Source organism: Thunnus thynnus, chromosome 18, assembly GCF_963924715.1.
Source record: "Thunnus thynnus chromosome 18, fThuThy2.1, whole genome shotgun sequence".
Classification (NCBI taxonomy): domain Eukaryota; kingdom Metazoa; phylum Chordata; class Actinopteri; order Scombriformes; family Scombridae; genus Thunnus; species Thunnus thynnus.
The window spans coordinates 19861692-19888275 of record NC_089534.1 but is presented as its reverse complement, the minus strand read 5'-3'; the positions used below and the strand labels follow the sequence as shown (position 1 = coordinate 19888275).

At 40.6% G+C, this 26584-nt stretch overlaps 2 protein-coding genes across 3 annotated transcripts in view; one reads left to right on the top strand and one right to left on the bottom strand.

Moving 5' to 3' along the window:
• Nucleotides 1–1342, top strand: part of LOC137168757 (reticulon-4-interacting protein 1 homolog, mitochondrial-like) — a 9081-nt gene extending 7739 nt beyond the window's left edge. The window contains exon 9 of the mRNA XM_067571485.1: nucleotides 389–1342. Coding sequence (XP_067427586.1) covers nucleotides 389–592 — 204 coding nt within the window. The 3' untranslated portion in view covers nucleotides 593–1342. The remainder of the gene's footprint in view (nucleotides 1–388) is intronic.
• Nucleotides 1247–26584, bottom strand: LOC137168756 (beta/gamma crystallin domain-containing protein 1-like). 2 transcript variants are annotated; one of them, XM_067571483.1, is made up of 23 exons: nucleotides 26364–26584; nucleotides 26116–26187; nucleotides 24412–25835; nucleotides 20346–23889; nucleotides 19329–19508; nucleotides 18333–18371; nucleotides 17382–17500; nucleotides 16257–16413; nucleotides 15846–15985; nucleotides 14129–14255; nucleotides 12885–12920; nucleotides 11704–11846; nucleotides 11379–11502; nucleotides 10285–10430; nucleotides 8790–8916; nucleotides 8038–8067; nucleotides 7787–7899; nucleotides 7417–7549; nucleotides 5746–5885; nucleotides 4228–4351; nucleotides 3399–3560; nucleotides 2759–2921; nucleotides 1247–1876 (listed from the first exon to the last, which is right to left on the bottom strand). In XM_067571483.1, exons 2-23 carry the CDS (start codon nucleotides 26161–26163, stop codon nucleotides 1788–1790), a joined length of 7308 nt encoding a protein of 2435 aa, XP_067427584.1. In that variant the 5' UTR covers nucleotides 26164–26187; nucleotides 26364–26584; the 3' UTR covers nucleotides 1247–1787. The 2 variants fall into 2 exon arrangements, with proteins under 2 accessions (XP_067427584.1, XP_067427585.1); XM_067571484.1 differs by having other exon boundaries at nucleotides 3399–3557.

Below are 26584 nucleotides of genomic sequence, written 5' to 3'. Positions count from 1 at the left end.
ACCAGCACAGGATTGTCCAGCCTCATCACATTCTAAACCCCTCCCTCACTTTTTCACATTTGAGGCTATGAAAGCAAAGATGATGTAGCATTAGGAGCTTGTGACTATTTGTTTGTCTAAATTAAATAAATGACATGAATACTATCATTCCCCAGCTACAACATCTTGATCCTAGATCCAGTAATATGAAAATACTAAAATAAGTCATTTAATCTGGTTTAGAGTCTTTTGTCACAGAAAAATATATGGATTTGCCCAATTTGCAAAAAAAAAAAAGCAAAAGTCAAAACCCATTTTCAAGTACTGTTTAACCCTGATAATGCTGTGAAACTTCATTGTTTCCTGATATTCCACTCATATTCCTTATATTTCTGCTGGCTCATCACAGATCCTGCCAGTTGTGGAAGCGCAGTTTCCATTTACCCAAGTGCCGCAGGCTTTTCAGAAGTTGGAGCAAGGCCACGCCAGAGGGAAGACGGTAGTCAGGGTGGCAGACGAGGACGACAGACAGGCTGAAGAGCTGGTGCAGAACAGTCGCACAGAGACTGCAGAGTCAGAGCAAGAAGTGCAAGAAACGGCAACGCAAAACTAGAGACAGACAGAAAGATTCTTCTCTCTTCTCACTTCTCACTCTTTGACAGCAGCAGACTGTATCATCCAGAGATCAGAGCTCCTGCTGTTGTGCTGCAGACTACAAGCGTGACCTGAACTTGTAATGGGAGTGTGCCAGAGGCTGCTGTTCTTGTTAAAGCTTAAACCCTCCTGCACTGTCTTGATGTTTTCATAAAGGTGCTTGAGTTATGCTGCGTTGACGTCATGGTGAAGTTACTAAAATTGCAAACTGCGGACTAATAAATACCATTCAAGTCAGCATCCAACTGGTAATAACAACCAGGCTTTTGGCAGTTTGACTGATTGCTGCAATCTGTGTAGCAGTTACATGAAAGTACATGACAGTCAGCTGGAAATGTTGTTATCAATAGAAGTTAATGAGATACCAGGCGATGCAGAAGCAGCACTGTAAGACAGGTAGCAATTTGTATTCTGTTGCATCTGCACTTGTTGGGTTGTTTGACTGTTTCCATGAGCACTTGCGCGTTGTTACATGGAAATCTTCCCCATTGTCACATCGCATCTCACATCGCGCATAATGTGAATGCAGAATACAGTAAGTGAGCTGAACACAATGAAACCCTCCAATATAAACTACTTTTGCATCAAGTTGAACATCAAGTGCAAATCAATCTACTGTAAAAATGTATTTAATACATTTATTGACAAAAATACATATTCTGAAAACAACAATGTGTGTCATATAGGTTTGCACAGAATAAAGAGACAATGTGCTAAGCAAAGTTGTATTTTTTGTTTCCTCATGTTGTATGCAGCTGGAAAGTAAGGTAATCATATTGCATAAAAGTTATGAAAACATGTTAACACTGTTTAAGTTAATTACAAATCAGGCAAAGATTTATTCAACAAAAAAGACAAAATATAAACCTTGAGATATATTACTGGAAGTGTAAAATGTAAAGTGTTTCAAGTTCAAACCTCACTATTTGTCAAGTGGGTCGTAATACATTCTTACGGATTTTTTCCCATAGCTCTCAGAGCTGACTTCCTCGGTGGAAACTTTATAGTTCTCCTGCAGCAAAGGTTTCAGCAGACGCTCCAATGATGCGCGTTGTCCTCCAACACTTGTCATGCAGCCGCGTACAGTAACAGAACCTCCAGTAGAGCTGTGCGTCTGATTATATTAAGGATCCAGCTCTGCAGCTCAGTTTTTTTCATATAATCTCCACGTCCCACATTTGGGTCAGTTTATTTGGATCAAGAGTGTTCAGGATCACTTGGTTTTTGTCAAAATGATGGCCCCCTGTAAAAGAGAAGAAGAGATGTTTTTCAGATATTATACCATGTAGTCAATTTTTTTTTTTTTTAAGTGTGTCCTATTTAGTGCATCTGGGATGAGCTTATACTGAATATTAGTAATATTCCATTTATTAGAAACATACAGGACAATCATATAATCACTTGGATAATGAGGCATTTAAAAACATCCTGTTCATTGTTTAAGGTGACATGTAACTTGCCATAGGGTGTGATTGTATGGTCATGTTAACACAATTTAATTTATTCATATATATACGATTTTTTTTTAAATCTGTACCCATTAGATGTAATTGAAAATCTGCCTTTTTGTACACTGACATTATTTAGTCCACAAGGTGTCACTAATTGACAGTGATGTGCAAATGAATGTTTCACAAAACACATGAAAACCCAGTTGTCAGTTCAAGTGTAACTGCAGTTCACAGGAGGTCAGGCACCTGGTGACTTGTTCTGCTGGTAACACTTGTTTGGTTTCAACAAGAGTACAGAATTTGCATACTAAGTAACTGTGGTAGTGTGAAGTGGAGGAAAGTCAAACTGAGAACATATTTGAAAATGATTTTACAATTTGCTTTATATTCTTGTACTTTCAGGTGAGTAGGGCTTAACACATTTGATGAGATTTCACTATAAAACCAGAACATGAAATGTCTGGAAGGTTGACAAACACTGATGTATTATTGGTTAACTTTAACATAGTTAACTGTGATTGTTAAAGTTTTCTAACATCTAGATCCTCTGTGGAAATCTCATCACAGCTGGGTTTTTTTCAAGAGCTACATATCAAAGGTCTTCTATATAAACCATTACAACATTTAAGAGAAACCGGTTTTTATAGAGACACACGTGAATGACTCAGGCTCACCTTTCACCTCCAGGACCAGATCAGAGGTGGGGGTGTAGCGGATAAATCCCTCTGGGGTGATGCTCCAGAAGTGAGCTTGGTCGTCTTGCTCCGGCGTGAGGCCCGTACGGCTTCCTGCAATGGTCACACTGCCACTGGGACTCAGGCAGCACTCCTCCAGCAGCTGACGACACAGGGAGAGGAGTTGGTTGTTTCAGTGACATTTAGAATATCTTTTAAAAGTTGGATTGGTCAATGTTTCATATTTATTTATTATTTATTTATTTATATTGTTTGATAGTGGTACTTCATCTCTATTATATTATAGACTTACCAGATCAACGGTTAGTATGATATGGGAGGTTTGTGTTTTAAAAATAGTTTTAAATGTCCTTGTGTTTGAATTTTTCAATCAAGGATCAACTGACCCTATATAATTAGTTCCCAGGTCTGTGGTATAAAAGTTCAGTTTCAGTCTTTAGTCATAGTTATGCCTTTTGGTCAACCTGCTTTGGACCTGGTCTTGATTCTGATTCTGATGCTGTGATTAAGATGATCTGGACTCCAGCTTGTTCAAAACTCATTCACTATCCTTTCCTAGCACTATTCACAAGTCAAACCGTCCCTGACCTGATTAATAGTATCACAACAGTACTGGTACCTTGCAGTGGAGATGTCCATTCTGATAGAACCAGATCTGCTCAAAACCATCGGTCTCCTCCATTTCTTGAATCCGCAGCAGTTTGATATCATCCAAATCTCCGGTCACTGACATCATGAGCCCTGTCTGTCTGTTCCTTAAATGGAAGTGCACTTGCTTCTGCTCCAAAAACACACACATGACCAAACACATGATCAATGCCTCTACTCAGCAGATGGGAAAGACAAGCTTATTTTTTCAAAGAATATGTTGACATTATTACAAATCATTTTCTAAACTGAGTTTGAGCTTCACAAAATTAAAACCAAGCTTTAAAGGCAGCATCATTCACTCCATACAAACTAAACTATGTTTAATATCAGATTTCAAGTTAATATAAATGTAAGAAATGATGATTCGATTTTCACAGTGGGATTTATTCAAATTTCATCAAAGCTTGGTGATAATTCCCTACTACAGTATACAATTACATTTTTTTATGCCCCAATAATTACAGATACTGCAAAAGCCTTAATGATAACAATGACAAAATTTGCTATAATAAGCAGGCTGTTGAGGCGTGCACTGTGTAGCTTTCAGTCATCTTGTATCCATCAATTACAGCTGTTTTTTTTAATGAATACTGTTGGATAGTGTAATTATGGGCATTTGTTTTTGTTGTTTTCAGTTGAGTCACCCTGGTGCAGTTTTAATTGTTAGAACTGACCGTAGATCAAAGTAGATGAGGTGAACAGGTACAAAACATTTAGAGGTGTAAAAATAAAATGTGTACTTCCACCTTTGTGGAGTACTGATTTTTAAATACAAGAAACACTGTGGTACTTCATACCTGTAGAAGAGGGCGGAGGGATCCAATTTTCTTCCAATTGCTGATCTGATGCCAGTCATGTACCTCACCAGGTTTCAGCAAAATCTGAGCACCTCGATAGTTGACTCCCTCATATAGTACCCACCTGGTAATAAAGGAAACACAGCCAAGTTTCAACAGCTGCAATCAAACCAACTCCACTTCATCATCAGTTCCTCTCTTTAAGCACTTTAACTGGCCTTATGTTATGTGCTGCCAGTTGAATCGTGCTTACAACAGTTATTATATTTGGGCTGTTCATGTATTATTTCTTCATTTTGGCAGTCTGCATGGACATGTAGCTGAAAGTCTAGACAAGAAGTGTGGCTGAGACATGCCTTTCATATTTTTCTTTCTTTCGTTACACTGCTCTCTCATGCGAATGTTGGTTCCTGTAAAATTAATATGCCGCCATTTTGGCCAGGAGATTTCAACCTCATGAGGGCATCCTGGTTAAGTAAAGGCCAAATGAAAAATAAAATACAATGTGCACTTTTACAGAGTCAAAAAAGTGACGTCTGTAATTAGAAATCAGTGGCATATGCATATACCCGCACCTGTCAGGGTTCACTACCATGAATACATTTTCAGCCTCTGAGAAACAGAGTTTACAGTATTTACTAATATCCATTTGCCTTGTGATTTATGATGCTATAAACTCAACCTATGTAGTGTTTTATGCTGGTTGGAAGCCAATTTTCTTTTGAAATATAGCCTGAAATGTTCTTGATTTCACGCACCTCGCCAAAGACAATCTTCTAAAATGTGCTGAGCCACACAGCCATCCAATTTTCTCAGTGATGCTGAACTTTGCTTTTAACTCTGGCCTCAATGGTTCTGTTCTTTGGCTGATTGCCTGTCTCCCCTGTAGTAGGAATGTGCCACTCCAGAGGCAGCTCTGGCACACTGTGAGCCCTTTATTTTATCAGCATGGGCTCACACCTAGAGTCTGAATCTCACACATCAGCAGCAGGTTTCCATCATCGCTCAATCTGTCAGTATTGTCATACTGCATGATAAGATGTGCTGACCCTGCATTCTGCATCTAATGTATTTGAATCTGTGAAACAACCATGCAGGCTCCAAACTGCTGCACCTAAAAAACACTCCAGTGAGCCATCTTCACATGTTTGTCACAGTGACCGACGTGGATCTAATACTGTTTGTACAAATGTAAAGATAACCATCGCCAATTCAAAAGAACACCAAGCCACTTATGTAGAGAGACAACATTGATTTTGCTCCTTTTACTATCTCTAGAGAGGCTAAGAGGCTTCTGAACAATATGTCTGTGAAAAATAAAGGATATTTTTCTGTTTCACATGTTCCTGACAGAAAAAAATGTCTTTGACAGCACAGTGGGTTTAGTCCACAGTAGATACACACACATATATTCACACAGGCTGTTATGCATGAACCTGTCAAACTCACACTAAGAGGAGAACTTGGGGGACGGCTGAGTAACTGCTTTACATTCCGACATAGCCAGTTTATACTCACATGCCTCCCTCCACGAGCACGGACTGGACTCTGCCACAGCCTCCAGCCAGCTGAAGGTTGACTGATCCGTCTGTCAGAACCACCCTCTTTCCCCGGAGGCCATAGCGCTCAAAAAGAGTGATGGATGGCAGTGAAAACTCCTGTCGAGGTGGAGAGAAAGAGGGAGAAGGTATATTAAGGAATGGAGTGGGTGGAGAGCTGCAGGTCATGTAGGTTGAAATTAAGGTTATTGTGAGGTTACCATGGAAACGGACACACTCACACCTTTGTGCTTGCTGGCATACTGTAGATCATAAATGTCAAGATGAAATGAAAAATGCCTTTTTAACCCTTTTAGTTTGCATCTCCGGTCAGATTGTGAACATATTTAACAATATATGCCAAAAAAAATCCATTTATTTGTATTCTTATATCAAAATCCAATCATGTTTTCTTCTTCCTGTAAAACAAAATATGACGTGTGCATACATAGGCTTGAACCAACCAATTTCAACCAATAATATTATGACATCCACAGAGCTAAGATTCATTGTGACACATTATTCAAATCAAATTCCTCCCAACGTTACTGTCTCTCCTGTTTCACTCGGAAATACTTCACGACACGGAAGTTAGATACTCTTGAAATGCTGTTTCATCTCGAGTTTAGTAGCGACTCAATACAGATACACTGGATGGTATAGTTTTTCCCTTCAGCTGAGTTGTTATGTAGAGGACAATGACAGGTAACAGATACTTTCAGAAAAGGTGACACAGGTTTGATATATTTTCTCACACTGAGTGCTGTTTGTCAGTAACCATGCTGCTCATACAACTTTGGCAAGAATATCTTTTTGAAATAAACTTGTAAAATCTTTTATATTCATGTTTTTCAGTTACTTATAAACAAACTACCAAACTTAAAATATATGTAAAGCACGTTTAAGTGCCCTTGTGTATGACAGCTGTAGTATACTGTATGAATAATGTTTTTAACATTAACCATACTATTTCCACTACTGTACACATAGTTTACACATAGCCACTTCCAGTGGTTCTCAATGCACTCTCAATGTCAAATTCCTTGTTTGTTCAAACCTATTTGGCCAATAAAGCTGATTCTGGTAATTTAGCCTTGCTTTTCCTAAAAAAATACCTGGTTGGATGAGTTGGATAAGTTGAATCTTTAAGTGTTTTGCCTGTAGGTCGCTAGCACTATGCAGAACCTGTATTTTAGACGCTAAATTCTCCACTATGTTCACCATCTAGTCGCTAACTGTCTGCTTTTTGTTGCTGGGCAGATAGCGTACATAAAGTTGCAGATTGTAAAATGAAAACAATGAGCTGAAAGATGCTAAAACACTCCGTAGAGCCCAGGGGAACTGCAGAGTTGGGTGATAAATCTTTGTGGGTATGTCAGTGTCCCCTGTCACATTTCACATAGTCATTTGATCCATTGATACCAATATTAGAATAGCCTTATATCCAGATTAACATTCAAAGAAATCTGACTGTTCAACAATGTAATAATTCCTTGAAAAAATTGTTTCAGTTTGTTTCAATGTCCAATTTAATCATGAATGTCTAAACATAAGAAATAGTGTTAGGCAGAGCATCCCCGAAAGTTGGTGGGTGTATAAGAATTAAAATAAAGAATTAAATAGTAGTAATTAAAAATAGTTAAGAACTTACAAAGCCAACAGGCTGTAATGACAGGATGGAGGAACTTGCATTGACACAGCCCATCGCTCTCAGGTCTGGGTAATTTCCCACTTCTAACACGTACATCCTGTCGGTGAAGTCCTGGCCCTCAAATGCCAGCCAGCTGAAAGTAATTCACATGAATATAGGACGTTTTTAGTAAGTGGAGCAGTGACAGCCTGTAGAAGATCCTGAGTCTTACTTTTGTAACAGATCACCTTTGGGAAATCCAAAAGGGCATATTCCTTAAAATCTGTTTTTAAGGGTGGGACAAATTGTTTCAGATAACTATGATTCAATTTATACCTCACAACAACAACCCCAGAGTGATGTTTTGCCCATAGAGTACAGCATTACTCACCTGCCCGCCAGAACCTTGCAGGAAGCCACAGAGAAGCCTTCCTGCAGGGAGGTCACACTGTCCTCCAGAGCGAGGACAGAGCCTTGAAAACCTGGATCAGAGAAAAGCTGCACCTGAGGACACACAAAGCCAAATAATAACCCTGAGTCATCCACTCTGTGTCCCACGCACACTTCATCAGGTAAGAGAAACAATCTCTCAGCAAGATTAGACGTGTTTTTTGTTTTTTTTTTAAATTTGCCATCACCTACCTTAAACTTGGCTGCATTCTCGAAATCATCCTGAAATGAAACAACAGCTTAATGAGACTCATAAACACACTATGAACCACTACAGGAAGAAATACAAATTTTCTGTCATTCCTGTATCACAAAAACCACAGCAGAGGTTACTAGAGTGCTCATGTTGCTTAAAGACACTTTAAAGTGGTTAGGAAAGATAATTCCAAACAACATTATTTTCTTTCTTTATAATTTAAACAGTTTCAAGAAATGAAACTGTTAAACTGTGTAACTTGGAGGCAGAAACTTGTTTAGGATTTTTGAGTGCAGCAGCAACTCCACATCAGACTTTGCATGGAATTGGTGCCTGTTTGTCATCATCTGGTTTGGAACACACATTGCACAGATCAATTTACTCTGGTAATCTACTGTATAAAGGTTTGTCTGTCCAACCAGAGATTCCTGCTCTCCCTCTCAAATTATGATTTGGTCACAAGCATGAGTGTAGTGACTGATCACATGCAAAACCCCTTGGTTAGCCAGACTGGAACTATCAGGGGAAGTGAAAATACAGAAAAATTGCAAAATTATAAATGAAACCAGAAAACACAATTGATGCTATCATCTGCAATTAATTGTGCTGCTCAATCGAGCACGCTGCTGTTGCCATGATTAGACAGAAAATATCTGTTACACGATCTGTCTGTTTAATAACTGGGCAATTTTTTTCACCCAAGCAAAACAAGTTGATTTAATATCTTTGTCTGAGTCACTGCTCTTACCAGCACAATAGGCATCGCTGAGGCAATCCTGGGCTGTAGCGCCCCCCAGTCCTCTGGGCTTCCATACAGGCCTTTTTCCAGGATGTAGCACTCACCACAAAAGCCAGGCTCCTCAAACACAACCCAGCTAAGAAAGAAAACAGAGGAGGAGGAACATAATCGCCCTTTAATTTCAGAATTGACTGTGACATTTCAGAATTGTGTTTTATCTTTTCTTTTTCATGTTATCTTAATTCATGGAGAAACACAGTCTGTGATGCACCCACACTAGTTACCAAAGAAAAGCACAATAATCACAGTGCAACACACACAGTCAAAGCCTTATTCATTTATCATGTATGTCAACAACTCTTGGTCAGGGTCCAATTTGATAAAAGCCACCCACATGGAAGTATCTCAACAGTTATGTACTGTATGTACTTTCTTGGCAAATGTGGCGTGTCTTGGGTAGCAGTGTGTGTTATTGTGTACGGTTGAGTTCTTTCTGCTTGTAATACAGACGGGGGCTGTATTTACATTTGTGGGCCTCTGTGTATCCTAACGTGCAGGACAACAAACAAGTCTCTCGGAGCAACGCTGAGCCAACACACTGAGCCAATCAGAGGCTCGGAAAGACGGCAGCACGACATGGGCGAGGCTGTGCGATATAATAACAGGCTACCAGCACAGCCAGAAAAACCCTTCGATGTTGTGAGAGTCCTGCCTCCTAAAAAGCAGGACGAAATGTTCCACTCTACATTATTCACCATTTTGTTAGTTTCTCCCTTGAGGTAGCAGTAATCAGCACTACATGTTCTGCATTTCATTATTCTGATTTCCTTCTGGTTTTGTTTACTGCTGCATTTCTTTTCAGCTGATAATAGCACAAGGAAAATCCAACAAAAATAGAAACAGCTAGGGAGCACAGCCACATTTTAAGTAATCCACTGGCATTTTAGTTTGATATCTTACCATTCCCGTAGTGTGTACAGAAGATTAGATAAAGCCCTTAACAGGAGCGCACTCTTTGTTAACGATTTTTTAGCGTCAAGGAACACCTCTTCCACACCCTGCATTTATTTCACGTTTATTCTCGTTCCTGAAAGGGTGTGACACCAAGACCAACTTACAGTGAGAGGAAGTGGGGTGTGGCAGACTAAACATCAGTGAACTAGGTAATATGTCTCGACCTGTCAGCATGGGTGGGGCAACCTTACTGCTATGCACCTGAGCTGCAAGAAACAGCAATAAACTGCACAAAAAACAATCACTGGAACTGTAGCTTCAGCTGATTATCAGGTTGAAACATAGGAATGCATCTTAAAGCATGCACTGTATGTTTTTGTTTGTCAGTGGCAGCTGCAAAGGATTGCAGAGGAATTCCAATAAGCATAGACCCAAATTACTTCAGCAAGAGAGGTAATAATACTGTGAACTCATATAACCTTTCATTTCCCATTACCGCTCATGTAGCAGTGAAGGTTACATAGGGTAAAGTAAGATACTTGTAACTTACACACCACCCATGACGTCAATAGACTGCGTCCTCATGCCATAACCTGTGTCATCCATGTTAATAATAGGCACTCTCACGTCAATGCTGACTCCCAGCTCGCCAAAATCTCTGTCGCTGAACATTTTGAGATGTGGAGACATGAAATCCTGTAGCAGGAAGGAAACCATTAGTTAAAAATCTGACGAGCGGCACTCCAAGCTACATCACAAATTAACATACAAACATGGGGGTAGGGCCCTATGAAATCCGTTTTAATTTTTTCCGGATTCAGTTTTATTTCTTCCCAATCTCTGTGTTTTCCATTTTAATTTTTCTGAATCCTTGATTTAAGCACATCAGAAAGAGTGTCTAATCATGTGGTGGATGAATAAAATGTCAACAATTCAATAAGAAAGTATTCAAAATTTAGTCATACATTGAATGAAATGAATATATACCATTGGATTTGTAATGATGCAACACAGCATTGCACTATTTTTTAATCAAAGAAAATGCTTCGATACACAGTACACTCAGACATTAGCATGAAGAGGTGAAACAGGCATGTAAACGTTATGGCCTGAAGTAAATAACTATTGGTAAAACAAGGTTTATAGTTTGGATATTGCTCTGCTCTAAATTTAGCTGTTGGTGTCAAATTCCTCAGTTTTTTGGATGACTTAGCCATCTCAAAGGGCCTCTTCAACATGAATGTTTGTGTGTGTGTGGAGGAGGAGCTGAACCCTGCTCACAGTGAAACACAGACACAGACAGCAGAGGACAGAAGTTGCAGCAACATGCCCTAAATGACACCAAAAAGTAGTAGAGACTCTCAGCATAAAATGCTTAGGTCTTGGAGGGAAAACCCCGATTTTTATAAACTGCATCCACATTTTGGCAAATTCCACAATATAACATGTTTTGCAGTTGATCCCATTTTTATTATCAACTATTTACTTGTTTGTTATGAATCAATTCTGCAATAAAGACTTTTCCGCTCAGAGTTTTCTCTGGCATTTAATATAGATTATTTATTTTCTATTTATAGATTTACACACTAAAAATAGTCTGTGTTTCAGTGGAATATATATATATTTTCCTAGTGCAATACTCACAGACAGTATTGGTCGCAGTGACAGCAGCTGCTCTGAGCCTCCCCAGTCATTGCAGTCCAGGTACTCTCCTTCCTCCAGGATATACTGCTGGCCCTCAAACCCTGGTTGGCTGTAGCCCACCCAGCTGGATGGAAAGAAGATGTTGCAGAGATGTTGCTGGTTAGAGCTGCATTTGTAAATCAGGACTGCATTACATAACCTCAAAATCACCATCTGGCAGTAAAGTTATTCATGGATAAACTTTGCTGCAAGCCAAGATTACCACCTAAATCGATCCTGTGCAAGCAAAGAGAATGAAACATGATGCAATAGAAAGGAAACTCACAGTCCTCCGATGATCTTTATGGAGCCCACAGACGTCAGCTTCTTTGGCTCAAGGTTTGCTCCTTCACTCTCACAAAAACTGAAAATGTCACTGTCGATTTCCAGACAGGTGCCCTCAAAGCCAGGCTTCTCATACACCACAGCCTGTAGCACAGAAAGAAAAAGGCTAATATGAAACTTGACTCATCATTCACATAGAAAGAGTAGATAAGCTGGTATTTAAGTTGTGTTTTTGATTTTTTTAATCTTTGTTCTTTCTCTATTTTTGCTCAAATTCACTTAATTAAAGGACCAGTGTGTAGGATTTTGAGGCATCTAGCGGTGAGATTGCAGATTGCAACCAACTGAATACCCCTCCCCTCACCCTCCCCTTCCAAGGGTGTAGGTGGCCGCGAAATGCATGAAAAACGTGAAAGTCCCTCTCTAGAGCCAGTGTTTGGTTTGTCCTTTCTGGGCTACTGTAGAAACATTGCGGTGCAACATGGCAGCCAACATGGAAGAGGACCTGCTTATGTAGAAATAAAGGGCTCGTTCTAAGCTAACAAAAACACAACGATTCTTATTTTATACACTAACTAAAACATGCTTAGGAATATTACATTCCATGTCTGCCGAGTCCGTTCCACTAGATGCCACTAAATTCTACACACTACTCCTTTAAGTTCTTTTATTCACAGAATGACAGTTGTTGACATTGAGTAATGTTTTATTTATTGATGAATAAACAGTAGAGCATCTTACTGCACTTCAGCATGAACATAAATCATGACCTTCAATAAAAAATCTATCACTGGATACTTTTGTTGAACATTTGTGAGCACAATTGTGAATGTGAGCAAGTAAGGGGTTTTCACCTTGTATGATTGTTGTTACTTAATAATCTTACAAGTACAACATGATGGGTTTAGAAAAAGCTTGGTAAAACGCACTGTGTTTTACAGTGGAGATTTCTTGACCTCACATCTATTTTTTTAGCTTGAAGTAAGATAAACATAGCACTGAGCAGAAAAATCCTCTTAAGAATGCAATGCACAATGCCAACAGACCTTTTATAAAACATGTTTTCCCCTTAATAAGGGGCACAACACTCACAGTTTTACACTGATTATAATCACAGTACATAACTTAATACTATACAAATTAAGTAAAATAAAACCACAGAACTGCATATATTAGCCATACCTTGACTTCATTGGGATTCTCCACTTTATAACCACCCTGGAAGAAAGACAACATCAGCATCAGCAATCGGAAAAAAAGCCATTATTTATTTTTTTCTCAGAAATAATGAAAATTCTGTTTGACAGGGAGAAAAGAAAATTAACACACGCTGACCTGAACTTCTGTCCCTGTGGGTAACTAATTACTGCTAATTTTCACATTGACTGCCTTTACGCAGAGTGCCAGACAGACTCAGAGGGTATTTACATTAAGAAACAATACATTACAAAGTCACCATAGTGAGTCATTTTTAAAACTGATAAGAAAAGCATGTTCATGAAAGCTATATGTATTCATTCTACATGTTACTTTGCAGGCACAAATTTACTAAATATGATAAAGGAAGAATTGTGTGACCCTGCAAGTGGCTCTAAGGCAGTACTTCTATAGAGCAAAAAGCTAATTTTTATCATGCTAACATACTCACAATTACAATGTTAACATGCTGATGTCCTCCCCAGAAAAAAAAGTAATTTAAAACAAATTTCCTGCATTTCTACACCACCTAACCTCTTGGATTAAGTCAAGAAACAGCCACCTGCACTAATCTAGATTAGTTGGGTTGATTAAGAAAACCAAGAATGCATCAAGAACAGTATATAATTGTGTGGATCAGGACAGGAAATTATTATAAGAAGAATGGCTATTTCATATTTAAATTTTATTCATAAAAACATTATGTAGCCTAAAATGGCAGTAGGTTACCTAAAAACCTATTATTAGGAATTGCGAGAAAGTTTCAGAGCTACAGAGATACAGAGCATCACTGTAACCATAGTAACTATCTCTCACTCCTGCCTGTGTGCGCACGGCATGAGAGAAGAGGGAGAGACGTTGACTGAGATTACTCTGAGCTGCATGCATGGGAATACATTACAATATAATAGATTTGTGTATATTTCTTGCTTTCCCTTTGGTGGTCTAAATAACTCCCTGCTGCATGGTGCTGCTGTTACGATGTGCTGCTCTGTCTTGTCTATCTGTGCGCTGTCAGTGTCCTCTTTTCGCGCCACAACATTATCAGTTGTGAATTTGTATTTCACTGTGTGAGAAAAATGGACGTGCATCAGAGCGTGTGAAAAGTGTCAGTTGCGTGAGTCTCACGGTCAGTGCGTGAGAGTTGACAGCCCTGGAATAGCTGTTGAAATCTACATTATGAATCCTTTGAAGTCTACATTATGACGTTGTAGAGAAATGCTACAAACCATTTTAAGCGGTCTGAGAGATCCTACAAATGGTGATGGGAAGCCCCAGGTCTCAGGGTAAGGGTACACTCCTGTTTCCAGCACAGCTAGCATGCCCTGGAACCCCACATCACTGAACACCAGCCACCTGAAGGAAGGAAAAACACCCACGTAGCATTTTAATTAAGCATTAAGCCAAAAGGTCCCTCCACATTATGCCTCTGTATGGTTTTAAAACCAACTTTGTGTCATGACCTTCTGTGTTGTGTTGGTTTTGTAAAACAGTGACAAGATAGAGAACTACAAACTCACTGATGCTTGTTTTTCCCACATAGAAATCAACATCTATTGTTTCCCTCAGAACACAGACAAACAGAATTGATGATTTGCGCTCAGTACATTAAGCATTATTAAATCAAGGCAGTGTTTTAATTGGGTGTTTTATATTTATTTCAGATATGAGTCATGCAGCTGGGGCTGAGAACAAAAGCTAATTGTTGTATAATAAAATATCTTGGGAATGGCATGCTTCAATTCAAAGCCTTTTTCTTCACAATTCATTTTTAGCACGGGCAGCCTCTGCTGGAACTATGCCCCTACCTCTGGCATTTTGAGCCATTATGCAGAGCAACACAATGACTTATACTGATCACCAGATGTGAGCCGCGTGCAAAGAAAATAAACCCAGCTCATTCAGTCAGTGGTGTGGAAGTGATACCAAGAAGTGATACTGACCTCATGGTGCTGAAATATATACAATCAGAGAAGCCAATGAGTCACTCTGGTCAGTGAACTGAAGTGAGTCACGTGCATACAGTAAATTTGTTTATCAGAAAACTACATCTGCTCAACAGTTGCTCTGCTTGTCGCAGAACACCGTAGGAGGAGCTACTACTGAGATAGAATAATTTTGTAACTGTGCAGAGATGAGCTGGCATCTGACAGCAACTAGTTGAAGCTTATGTAGAAATTTAAGGAACGCTGAAACATTTTACAGAAGGTTTATACCAAAGGTGCCAAGGTAAACCTACAGAAATAGCTGTGGGAAAGAGGCCTGCTGTCATTAACTTCCTTCAGGGGTAGGGCACAAAATGTCCTGAATGCCTACACCTCTCACGTGGAAAAACATTCTCCCCTTTGCCAAATTCTCTCCACACCTTTGTCTGTTTCTCACTCTACATGTATTCTCCACCTCTTCACTCTGCTTTCCAAGTGCCCCCCGCCCAATCTGTCTCTTTTCTAACATGCAGCAGCAGGACAGACATTCCTGAGCAGGCAAGTGAGTGAGAGTCAAACCAAAGACAAAGATGAACACGTAGTAGAAATAATCATTATCTCTCAGCTATTTGTCAAAGCCAAACACTGAGAGCATACCATTAAAAAGACAGCACAGAATGCAAGATTTCCAAAGTCTACTCTCCTGGTGGGTAAGCCAGTCATTAGCAATCTAAAAATCACTGCAGAGAACTGGGATTGTCTCATTATCTGCACTTTACGCTTTGACGCAGCGAAGCAAAGACAGCTTCTCCTTTCTTAAGCGCCTGTGGCTTAAATGTATTGTATTTCAAATAATATCTAATCTCCAGATAACTACCACTCTGATCAATCACAATAAGAAGACAATGTGTCTAGTTAATGATTTGATTTTGTCAGCGTGTTCGTTATTGTCATGCACGCTTCACCACAGGTCCATCACAGGGATGTGAATGATTGCTTTTGCTGAAACAGCCATACTTACACCCCAGAGTGAACTTGAATGGAAGCAGTGCTCAGCGGGATGCCAAATGAACCCGTCTCTATTGCGTCGTCATGGTACGGTGTTACTCTGCCGTGTCCCTCTGGTTCAGTAAACAGATCAATATGGGGGATATTGTAATCCTACAGAGAAAGGGAAACAAACACAGCAATTATCAGTAGTGGCCCAAACTGGTCCTTAAATCATTCCTTGCAATGCAACCAAGCGGGATCTCAACTAAGCAGAGTCTATTTCACATTTATTATTTTCTGCTCTGAATGTGCCTGGACTGAATATCAATAAAGCAATATCACATTTTAGCTACACTTCAGAGGGCCATGGGAGGTGATGATTATGTATATTGAGACATGAAAGGGTAAATGAGGTCAAAGTATTTAACCAGTGTGCACTCACAGAGACAGCAAGTCGAATAGAGCCAATCAGCATTGGCAGGTTGTTGTGTGGCTCTGTCTCCAGCCCAGACTCTGCCCACTCATTTGTCAATTCTGTGCCCCCCTCCTCCAAGGCAATGGAGCGTCCCTGGAAGTCAGGCTTCTCGTATAGTACCCAACTGTAGTGAAAACAAAAACATGTTTTCATATGGCAGAAACACAGGATTATATGTTGAAAAAAAGAAAAAAAGGATCAGAATAAAAGCATCTAGAAATGTGTTTTAAAGCAATATTTTGACTTTTTGAGATATACGCTTATTTGCTTTCCTGCTGAAAGTTAGACAAGGAAATTGATAGTTAGCTTAGTTTAGCATAAAGACTGATAACAGTGAGAAACAGTGAGCAAAATCAACAAAATCTGCCTATGAGCACCTCTAGAACTCCCTAATTAGCACATTGTATCTTGTTTGTTTAATATGTCCAAAAAATGGAAGTGTAAAAATGTCAATTTGTGGTTTCACTTCCTGAAGTCCCCACTGGTTACCTCAGGATGTTTCTGCACTGGATTTTGTTACCTTTGGACAGAGCCAGGCCAGCTGTTTTCCCCTGTTTGTCTTTACGCTAGGTTAAGCTAATGGGCTGCTGTCTGTAGCAATACATGTACCAGACAGATAGGACAGTAATATTGATCTTCTCTACTAACTCTCAGCAAGAAAGCAAATAAGCATAGTTCCCAAAATATCCAACACTTTCTTTAAATATCAGCCAAGAAAAAAAAGTAGGTCATTAATTCATGACAACATAATAGCAGACTGTAGAAAGTGAGTGTGTATGTAAAATGTCCTCCAGGAGCCTTAACAGGCAACACTGGCATCCCAGAACCACTTCACACTAATTAGAACTACACTTCAGGAGCACCCCGGTAGCCAAAAGGTTACTGCACATGCTATATAACTGCAAAGTCCTTGGTTCGACTCTAGCTTGGGACCTTTGCATGTCATACCCATCTCCCCTTGTTTCCTGACTACTTCGCCACTATCAGCTCTCCATTAAAGGCCAAAATTGCCCAAAAAACATATCTTAAAAAAAGAACTACACTTCAGATTATCTTTCCATCCTCTAAAAGTTTTAGTTGAATATTACTTACCAGCCTCTAATGACCTTCACAGATATGAGAGGTGAGAGCCGCATAGACGTAGCATCTGCTATATCCCTGCAAATATCATAAGATTGCCCACAGAACTGAGCTTTCTCGAACAACACCATCTGTGTAGAGACATGAAGGGCAGTGTTGCAACAAATCAACACATTGACCATGAAGAGAAATAATCAATGGCAAAATGCATTACTCCATCACATTAAATCGTGATTTACCGAGTGGTGGGAAGGACCTAATAGCATGGGGCTTTCTTTCATTACTCTGTTATGCTACAGTAAAAGCATATTTATGATCCTCTAAACTGAAAAGCAGGGACACCATTACTTGAACCATCGGGGACATACTGTTAATGTAATGCACCACTTTAATATAATAGTTCAATTTTTTTATAGACCAACAGAATATTGAAGTTTGTGAATAATGAACTACTGGCTAAAAACTGGCTACAGTGGATTCTGTTGTCAATATTACTCTTACTTTTACTTAGCCCAAATCAATAACTCTAAACTACATTGTAAAATCCAAAATCTTCTCATGTAATGTGCTTTCTGTTAATGCCAGTTGTTACTGTGGATTCCCAGCACAGCTAAAGCTGGAGGTTGACTGAATTACAACAATGTGTAGGCAAAACAATGTAGTGAAATACTGTATGTTGCGTGCTCAGGGAATAGCCCTCTCTCTTGCAACAACTACTATATGAGCAATTAAGTTCGACAATAATGAAGTGCCACAAGTTCTTGCACTGCATTGACAGCACTGAATTCCACGACTGTAATCACATCCAGCTGTGCAATTGCCCTAGACTGTTTTTTTTATTCTTTGTTTACCCCTAAGAACAACATATGAAAAGCAGATGTTTCCAGAGAACAGACTTGTCTGTCCAGATTCCTCCCTCCATCTTGTTTCTATTGTACGTAGGCAAAGCTGTGCCAACTGTACCTTTCCAGGGCGCTTGTGAAATCCTCTGGCAGTTCTTATCTGGAATGCAAAAACACAGAATTATCATTGCGATAAAGACTGTGGAGCATGGCAAATATCTATGAAGAGCTAGAGAAGCTAATCTGCATTTCTTTGTGCAGCAGCTCTGTGGATAATAATTGTCCTGACCTTTCAGTTCACTTCCAGGAACACAGTGGGTCCATGAAGACTACACTGTTTTAACTGTTCTTAGTCAACTACTACACTAAGAGGAATACCCGGCTGAAGAAACATGTGTCTTTATACAGCATACTTGCACTGGCAGCTACAAATTACAGTGAAAAATGTCAACTGCAGCAACCATCTTGTTACATCAAGTCATGACAGGTCTAATGACTGATTAGTTTATCAACAGAAAATGAATCACCAGCAAATTTGATAGTAGTTGATTAATCGTCATCTTTTAAGCAAAAATGGTTTTCTTACTCCTCTTTTAAAGTAAATGAATAATTTGGGGATTTGAACTGTTGGTGGACAAAATAAGCGATTTGAACATGTCAGCTTGGGCTTTGGCAAATTGTGATGAGTAATTTATTTATTTGACCTATTATATCAGCAGATTAATCAATAATGCAAATGATTTTGAGTCACAGACTTAAACACAGCATAATTATTTTTTTATCTGCCCAAATGACATCAAAGGGACAAGCCAGGCAAAAGATCCACTGTTAGTTTCAATAGAGAACCTTTCCTATTAATGATGATACCTCATACCAGAATGCTAATAAGATGTAAAAAAAAACAAAACAAAACTGAATATTTCCATAAAAGACGTTTGTCGTGCAGCTTTAAGGGAAGCTGCACCACACACTGGATATAAATAGTTTCCACCTGCCAGTGCAGCAAGCAGGTGTGTTTGCCAGAAAGTGTAAGCTGTTGAAAGGTGAGATGTACAGCTTTAATTTGTAATACTAAACGATTAGTTATGCTTTTACAGTATGCATGCAGCACACTTACATTATTACTAAGTAGCCCCTGTGGCTGAGCCGGAGGCTGTTTAATCTCAGGGAGTGTCGGGTTTGTGGTTGGAGGAATCCCAGGAAAAGATGAAGGCACAGCATCAGGAAACACCAGACCTGGTTTTACATGCAGGTCTGCTTCAACTACAGGGACTGGAGTTGTCATTTTTCCAGTAACCTGATGCATAAACAGAAAAGTGTAAGTGGTGAAAGTTGTACATTCTGTTCCTTAAAGAATAGGTCCACAATTTTTCAAGTCTATCTTACAGTCTGGTGCCCATATAAACATTGAAACAGGTTTTGCTCGGTGTAACATTCCTCCTGCTCATACTGACCATTAGAAGATCCCCTCCAGATGTGCTTACAATGTAGGTGCAGGGGGACAAAATCCACAATCCTCGTTATAAGCAAAAATGTATTCAAGAGTTTATGTGAAGATAATATGAGGCTTCAACTGGAATTTGTACTAAAAAGACAGTAACTTTGGAAGATATTTACTTGGTTTGACTAACTGAGACCACTGAAGCCTCATATTATCTTCACATAAACTTTTAAATACATTTTTGCACATGCACTTTTTTGCATATGTCCCCCATCTCTTATATTAAAAGTACATTATGAAGGGATCTTCTAATGGCCAGTAGAAACAGAAGGAATGATTGTAGCAAGAAATAACACGTGTCAATGTTCATTTGGGCATCTGACTATTGTTTTAGAAAACTTGAAAAATTGTGAACCTACCCCTTAAGTCAGAAAATATTGTAATTGCATTTATAGTGATTTAGAAACATGTTTAAACAGAGAACAAAGCTGTATGAGTAGTTTTCATTGGACAGTTTAAACACTGATTGCTGATATAATTGGTCAATAGCTTTGCTTAACTTCAACTTGTCTTTGCTTGCAGGAGGTATTTTACTTGTTAGGCTCTGATTACATGGAAATCTCTTTGTTGTAAGGACTTGATTAACATTTACATCATTTTTAGTTGGGGAAAATAGCATACAGAAAAACTGACCTCGGTGTTGGCTTGATCCTGTCCTTGTATGCTCTGCACTGGTTTCGCTGGTTCTCGGGGGAGGTACTTCTCTAAATAGTCTGGCAGTTTGATGTTGTTGAAGGAGGGAAGTGGAGGAACTGAGTCACTGACCACAGCCTCCACGGCCTGGGCTTCCTCTCTGTCGCCCGGGGCAAGGCTCTGCTTGGACAGTGTGTTTTTGAGTGGAGCTGTGGCAGTTGGGCTTGGCAGGGGTGGCTGGGATAAAAGTGTGGGGCTGGGCAGGGGGCCTTCGCTGGGTGACGCATCCCCAGATTTAGTGCCTTCTGCCTGCGTTTGAGCTCCATTTCTCTTCCCTCTGCTGGAGCTGGTGAGACTGCTGAAGACACAGCTCCCCTCCAAGCGAGACTTCACTTTAAAATGCTCATCTCTCTCTTCCTTAACATCCTCCTCATCCTTGACAGGGCTCTTGTCCTTGAGGCGAGAGTGGGTGTCCAAGCTATTAAGCAATATACTCCTGTCTGCTAAACTAGCCCTGACAGGCCTTAGACCTGTTTTCGTATCTGAGCTTTGGAGCTTGTCAAATAGGTTTGTGGATGTGTCTAAGACGAAATTATTCTTCCTCAAGCCAAACTTAAACTCCTCAAGGTCAAATGTCTTCTCAAAATGGTCTTCCTTGATGGCTGGCATCGCAAAGGCGGGCTGAGGTGGCCGGAGGTGGTTGTGTTTACGAGGCGGGAGGGAGAAGGGAGCACAAAGCTTCTTGATTTTCTCAACAAACTCCTCATCATCTAGCTCACCGGAAGTGTCAAGAAGATTGCTCTCACTTCCAGAAGAACTCAATTTGGGGGCCATGACTTTAAGTTTCCGTTTGGGAAAGTCCACATCCAGCCAGCTAGAAGGGGCATCTTGCCGTATTGCTGAATCATCTCTGCTTAGTCCCCGTGGCAAATTGAGCTTCTTCATGGACGAACACTGCATTGAGTCTGGGATCAGCTTATTAGCCTTTGAGGACGGGGGCGCTTTTACAGTTTGATTTGGTTTGTTATTGACTGGTTCCTTTTTCACTGTGCAGAGCTGTGGATGTGGGGAGATACCACCATTAGCAGCAGGTGAAAGTTCAGTCGCTGGCATATTTAATGTTTTCTCAGCTGTCTTCTCCATCATTTTAACTGTGGAGCTAGAAGCAGCACTGTCTGGAGAACTCTGTGGTTTGGTTTCTGTGCCCTTGAATGACGTGATATCACTTATACTTGTATTTTTTAATTCCTCACACTGTGGGCGGCTAGGCGCTGGTTTCATCTCATCTGCTGAGATTTGGACTTTTGAGTCCATTGATTTGTCAACTGATCTTTTATTCCCATCATCCTGGCTTGTTACCTTGCTGCTCACTGACTTAGAGACAGAAATAGAAGTGGGCTCTTTAACAGATGAGCCCTTCTCTGCAATATTGTCAGTCTGTGCAGTTATCAGCCCTGGAGTGTCATTAGCGACCTTTATGGTCACTTCCTCAATTGCTGTAGTTGCTTTGGTAATAGGCTTTGAGCTGGAGAACTCAGCATCATTAGCTCCATGTGTATGTGAGTCATCAGCTGAATTCTCTGTTTTTTCCACAAATACAGAATTAGGCTGTGGTTCGGCTGCAATCACCACTGGCTCTGTGTCTGTTCCAGAGCTTTCTGTAGACGTTGTTTGCAACACAGGCGCATTTGTAGCCTTCTCCCTCTTCGAAGTCTGCCTATCACTCTTGGTTCCAGCCTCATCAGCCTGGTTGACGGCACAAACAGCAGTGTTTTCTGGATGTGAAGTCACCGTCTGAATGACATGTTGTGTTTGAGTGTGGAGGTCTGACGATCCAACTGTCTTGTCTGAGGGCTGAGAAGCTGGTTTTGTTTGGTTGGCCTCTGGTTTTGTTATGCTTCTAACAGGCTGTGCTTCCCCCTTTCTTGCAGCATTTTTTTTCTGATCATCCCTAGCAACACTTCCTTCTATCCCTGAGATACCTTGTCCACTGTGTGAAACCTTGCCCTTTGTTGTATTTTCATCTGAAGGCAAGAGCTGCTGAGGTTCTTCTTTGTCTTTGTTCTCACTCTGATTTGTTTTTCCCCTCTCTGCCTTTTTCAGTTTCTCCAAATCTTTACCCTCAGTCTGATTTATTGGTTCTGTGTTGCTGTTTTGTTGTTGCCGTGGTTGCCCTATGTCTTTTTTACTGGAATTCCTTGCTTTTACTTTACTTTTTGACTCAGATTGCATTGAGAATTCTTTATCTATTTTGGTGGCTTCAGCTAGCGGGTTTTGCTCCACTGAAGGAGTCTTCTCAATAAGTCGTTCAACCGAAGGTGAGGGGGAGGAGGCTGATGTTTCTCTGCTGTCCTTGGAGACATTTTTTCTCTCTTGTGTGAATGAGAGGCTGTTTCCCCCTGCATTTTCCTCTTGGTGTAAAATAACAGGAACCTGGTCAATAGGTTTCTTTGTTCCTCTGCCACAAGGAGCAGTATCAGGTCCATCTTTCTTGACAGATGGTTCAGGTAATCCCTCCTGTCTGTTGACTGGTTTGTCAATGTTGTCCTTTTTAGATGAAGAATCTAACTGTTTTTTCTGTTTGCCTAATACCTCTGGTTCCTTTTTAATTGCTTGCTGTTTGGTATCAGAAACATGCTGTTTATCTGATGTGTTTTTTTCTATTTTATCAGCTCGTAATGAGACTTTTTCTGTAAAATGTTTGGAGGCTGAAGCAGTCTCCTCTGTATCATCCATGTGATGTATGTCAGTGAATTCTTGCTTACTAGTAAAGTGGTCTGACTTGTTTTCACTGTTGGGGCTGAGGGGACTGGCTGGTTCTCTGCTTTTTCTTCTTTTAGAGCGGGAGCCTGCTCTGCTAGAGCCTTTGACCTGTGGGCTTACATTATTAGTCAGTTCTGCAGAATCACCTGTCCCTTTAGCTGGAGCATCTGATTCAACACTGTTAGGTTTTGTACCCTGGTCTGCTGTTTTTGAGGTCTCTGTGTGCTTTACTTTGGAGTCTATACGTTGTTCTTTAGTAATGGAAATCTTTACCCCCCTATCAGTGGTATCTCGTCCATCTGGTTTTAATGTTGTCTCTGACATTGCTATTGTCGCTATCTGCTCTTTAGTATCCTGTTTACCCTGACGCTCCAGTTCTGGCGACTTTGATGCAGCAACTGTCGCAGACGAGGTGGATTTTTGAGACATTCCTGTCATGGTTGGCTTTTGAGGTAGTGCTGCTTTCTCTGCTGTTACAGATGCCTCGAAAAGGTTCTTCACACGCTCCTTGATCGTCATCGGTTTCTCCGTGACAGGTGATGCAGATCTGGAGCCTGCAGTGCCACAGCGTTCAGCTGATCTGGACCTCTGATCTGACAACACAAGGTCTTTTTTCAGCCTCTCAGTGGCTTTCCTGACTGGAGAGACATCGGCACTCCTTGGGCTTTGAAAGGTCTGCTTGCGGCCCCCCATCGCCTGGCGCTCAAAGAGGCTGATCTTATCTCCAATCCTGCCAATGGCTGGCTTAGGCTCCTCATCAAGTTTCTTCAGGTCTTGTAGTCTGTGTGTGGTAGGTAACAGTTGAAACATAAATTATATATTCTGCAAAAATAAACAAGTAAATTTGAAGTAGATTTTAATGAATGTATGTGTAATGTATTAAACTGGCAAAAGTTAGTTTTATATTTGGGTGATTTGTTAAATCTAATCTGACCTACATTTTAATCTGATCTGTACTTTACAGTGTGAGTCTTGAAGAATAGGGCTGTACTTTGAGTTCTGACTCATATATTTGTTTCACTGTGGATACACGCCTGTGATGTTCCACCCATAGCACATTCCCTGTTTTGACACCAATGTCATGATAGACAAAAGCTAAACAGGTAGGTTAAAATGTTGTCTGACATTGGAAGTACACTAGTTGTAGCATGTAACATTCATTCCTAACAAACAAGCTATTTTTAATACATTATTGGAAGGCTTTGCTGTATACACTTCAGTTTGTGAAAATGTCATTGTCATTGTTTCATTCATTCCCAAATCACAAACAGTTCTCTTTCTATATTATAAGGTGAACACTTACCTTGCGTGAATCTCTGTTTTGGTCTTATCCTTTGCTTCATTTTTAGTAATCTTTAACGCTGCCTTAAAATCCAGGTCATCTTCAGCTGAACTCTGCTCAGCATTAAAAGGCACATTCTTTGAAAAAAGCTTCACCTCACTCCGAGAAACCTTCATACTCCTGCGTTTGGACTCTGGTGTCTCTGTCTTCCTTTCCACTTTGTAAAAGCTATCATCGTCCTCCATGTCTGCACCCCCCTCAACCACACATGCCCGAGTGGCTAAAATGACTGAGTTTGAGTCCTGGAAGTTGGCCAAATGCTTGGCTGAGTCAGGGCAGGAAGTCTTACTTTCCACTCCCCCAGGTGAGACCTGAGAGGTGGGGTTGGGCTTGGTGGAGGAGTTTACAGGCGACTCTCCCATGTGAATTGGACTTTTGCCCTGAGGACTGTTCACTGAGTTATCTGATGTAGGGCATCCCTCTGACACAGGTTGGGCATTGGAAGGTATTTGTTCCTGGGGGCTACTCCCTCCATCTCCCTGAGAGTTCTTCCTGCATTTCTTTCTGGCTGCATTTTTTCGCCCCATGCTGTCTGCCTCTGTTTGTTCTTGATAAGGTTCAGGCTCTAACTGCAAGTCTTTGGGTGATTTCAGTGACACTCCCTCTACAGCACTGTAATAATTCTGTGCCCCAACAGCAGGCCTCACATTTAGCCTTTTGTTTTCTGTACTTGTTGAACTTAAGCTCTTTGATGAATCAAAACTTGGTGATGACTTTGCCTTAGGGAGAACTTGTAGGCTTTTCTTGATTTTGGTGCGAACCACTTCCTGCCCAGCACAGGTGTCTTGGCCACAGTGAATCACACTGGTCTCCTCCAGGTACACATGGAGCCTCCTGCCTGCCTGGGCGTGTGCTTGTTTCTGGGCCTCAGGCTGGGTGTGGGCCTGATCTGACTCCCATACCACTCCTTGCTCAGAGCAGGAAGACAGATGTGTCAGATGACTGGCATTCTCAGGATTCCCGCTCACCGAAGTACCGTTGCTGCTCTCCTCCCTCTCCTTGCCCTGCCCTATTCTCTTCCTTCTACACACCACAGACTCCTCCTCTTTTGGACCTCCTTCTCCTGTCTCACTGCTGCTCACAACGAAGCCGTCTCTGTGGGCAGACTGCGTGGCGTCCTCCTCTTCACAGAGGAAAATCTCTCTGTGGAGACCCAGAGAATTGGGATTGGAGCTGTGTTCCTTCTCCTCCTCCCACTGCTGTTCCCTTGCCTGCCGTCTCACAGGCTCCTCACTCTCCCCTTCTGCCTCTAACTTGACAGCCTGATCACTAGTTGGGAAGGCATTTTCATTAGGATTCTTTGAACTCTTTCCCTTCCATGGAGAGAACCAGCTCCCGATTCGGCCCAAGACCCCAGTGCTTGGCTGCTCCTCGGGGTTCTCGGACTAAAGCAAAGCAGAGAAATAACTCACTTAAATGTCTGCTTACATGTGAAACAGTAGTTAATAAACATGCATTTCAAATGAACATATGCAAACTTTTAAGTAGTTACATGTGGCAGCACAAATATCATCAATTGTCTATGAACAAAGGAAGGGAGTGCAGGTTTATGATCCGAAGTAAATATAAGTAGGGATTGTTTGTCCATAGACCTTTTTTTAGTATGGCCATGCATCTCTCAGCATAGCAAAGGCATGCAGGAGTGCTTATAACCTGAAAGCTTACCGTAGGAAATACCATATCATTCAGACTCTTTATGTAGGTTGTGAACATGATTTTGGTTTAGAACTTAAACTCCTACAGAGCATAGAACAAAAACAAAATCATTCCACCAGGATAAACAACGGAAAGTGTGAAAAAGCAGAAAATGTTCATTTAAAAAAAAAGATATTCTGCCTTAGCAAAGTGATAGATCCATCCATAACTGTAACTGAGAGCAATCAGTTTTGGCAGTAATTTCAAGATCAACTTACCCTTAATTAGACTTAGAAGAAAACTTTTCTCCCCCCCTCCAACAGAAACACGGCTGTCAGTGTGTACAGCTTGTGTTTTGCACTAAGGTGCATGTCTAACTGACAAACATGTTGTGTTTAGTCCTCCTTGCATCCAATGAAGCATCCACAACGATAGAAGTGCGGTAGACTGTGACATCGGAGCTTTGAGTGCTGTTGAAGTTCTGCCCCTCCAGCGGAGC

Excerpts from the sequence above, each read along its gene's own strand:
- LOC137168756 (XM_067571483.1), bottom strand. The coding sequence starts at position 26,163 with ATGTTCACAACCTACATAAAGAGTCTGAATGATATGGTATTTCCTACG. Across the intron at positions 14,256-15,845 it reads ATTCAAGTTCACTCTGGGGT|GTGGCTGGTGTTCAGTGATG; the intron begins GTAAGTATGGCT and ends TCCTTCCTTCAG. Across the intron at positions 10,431-11,378 it reads CACTGCGACCAATACTGTCT|GATTTCATGTCTCCACATCT; the intron begins GTGAGTATTGCA and ends TTCCTGCTACAG.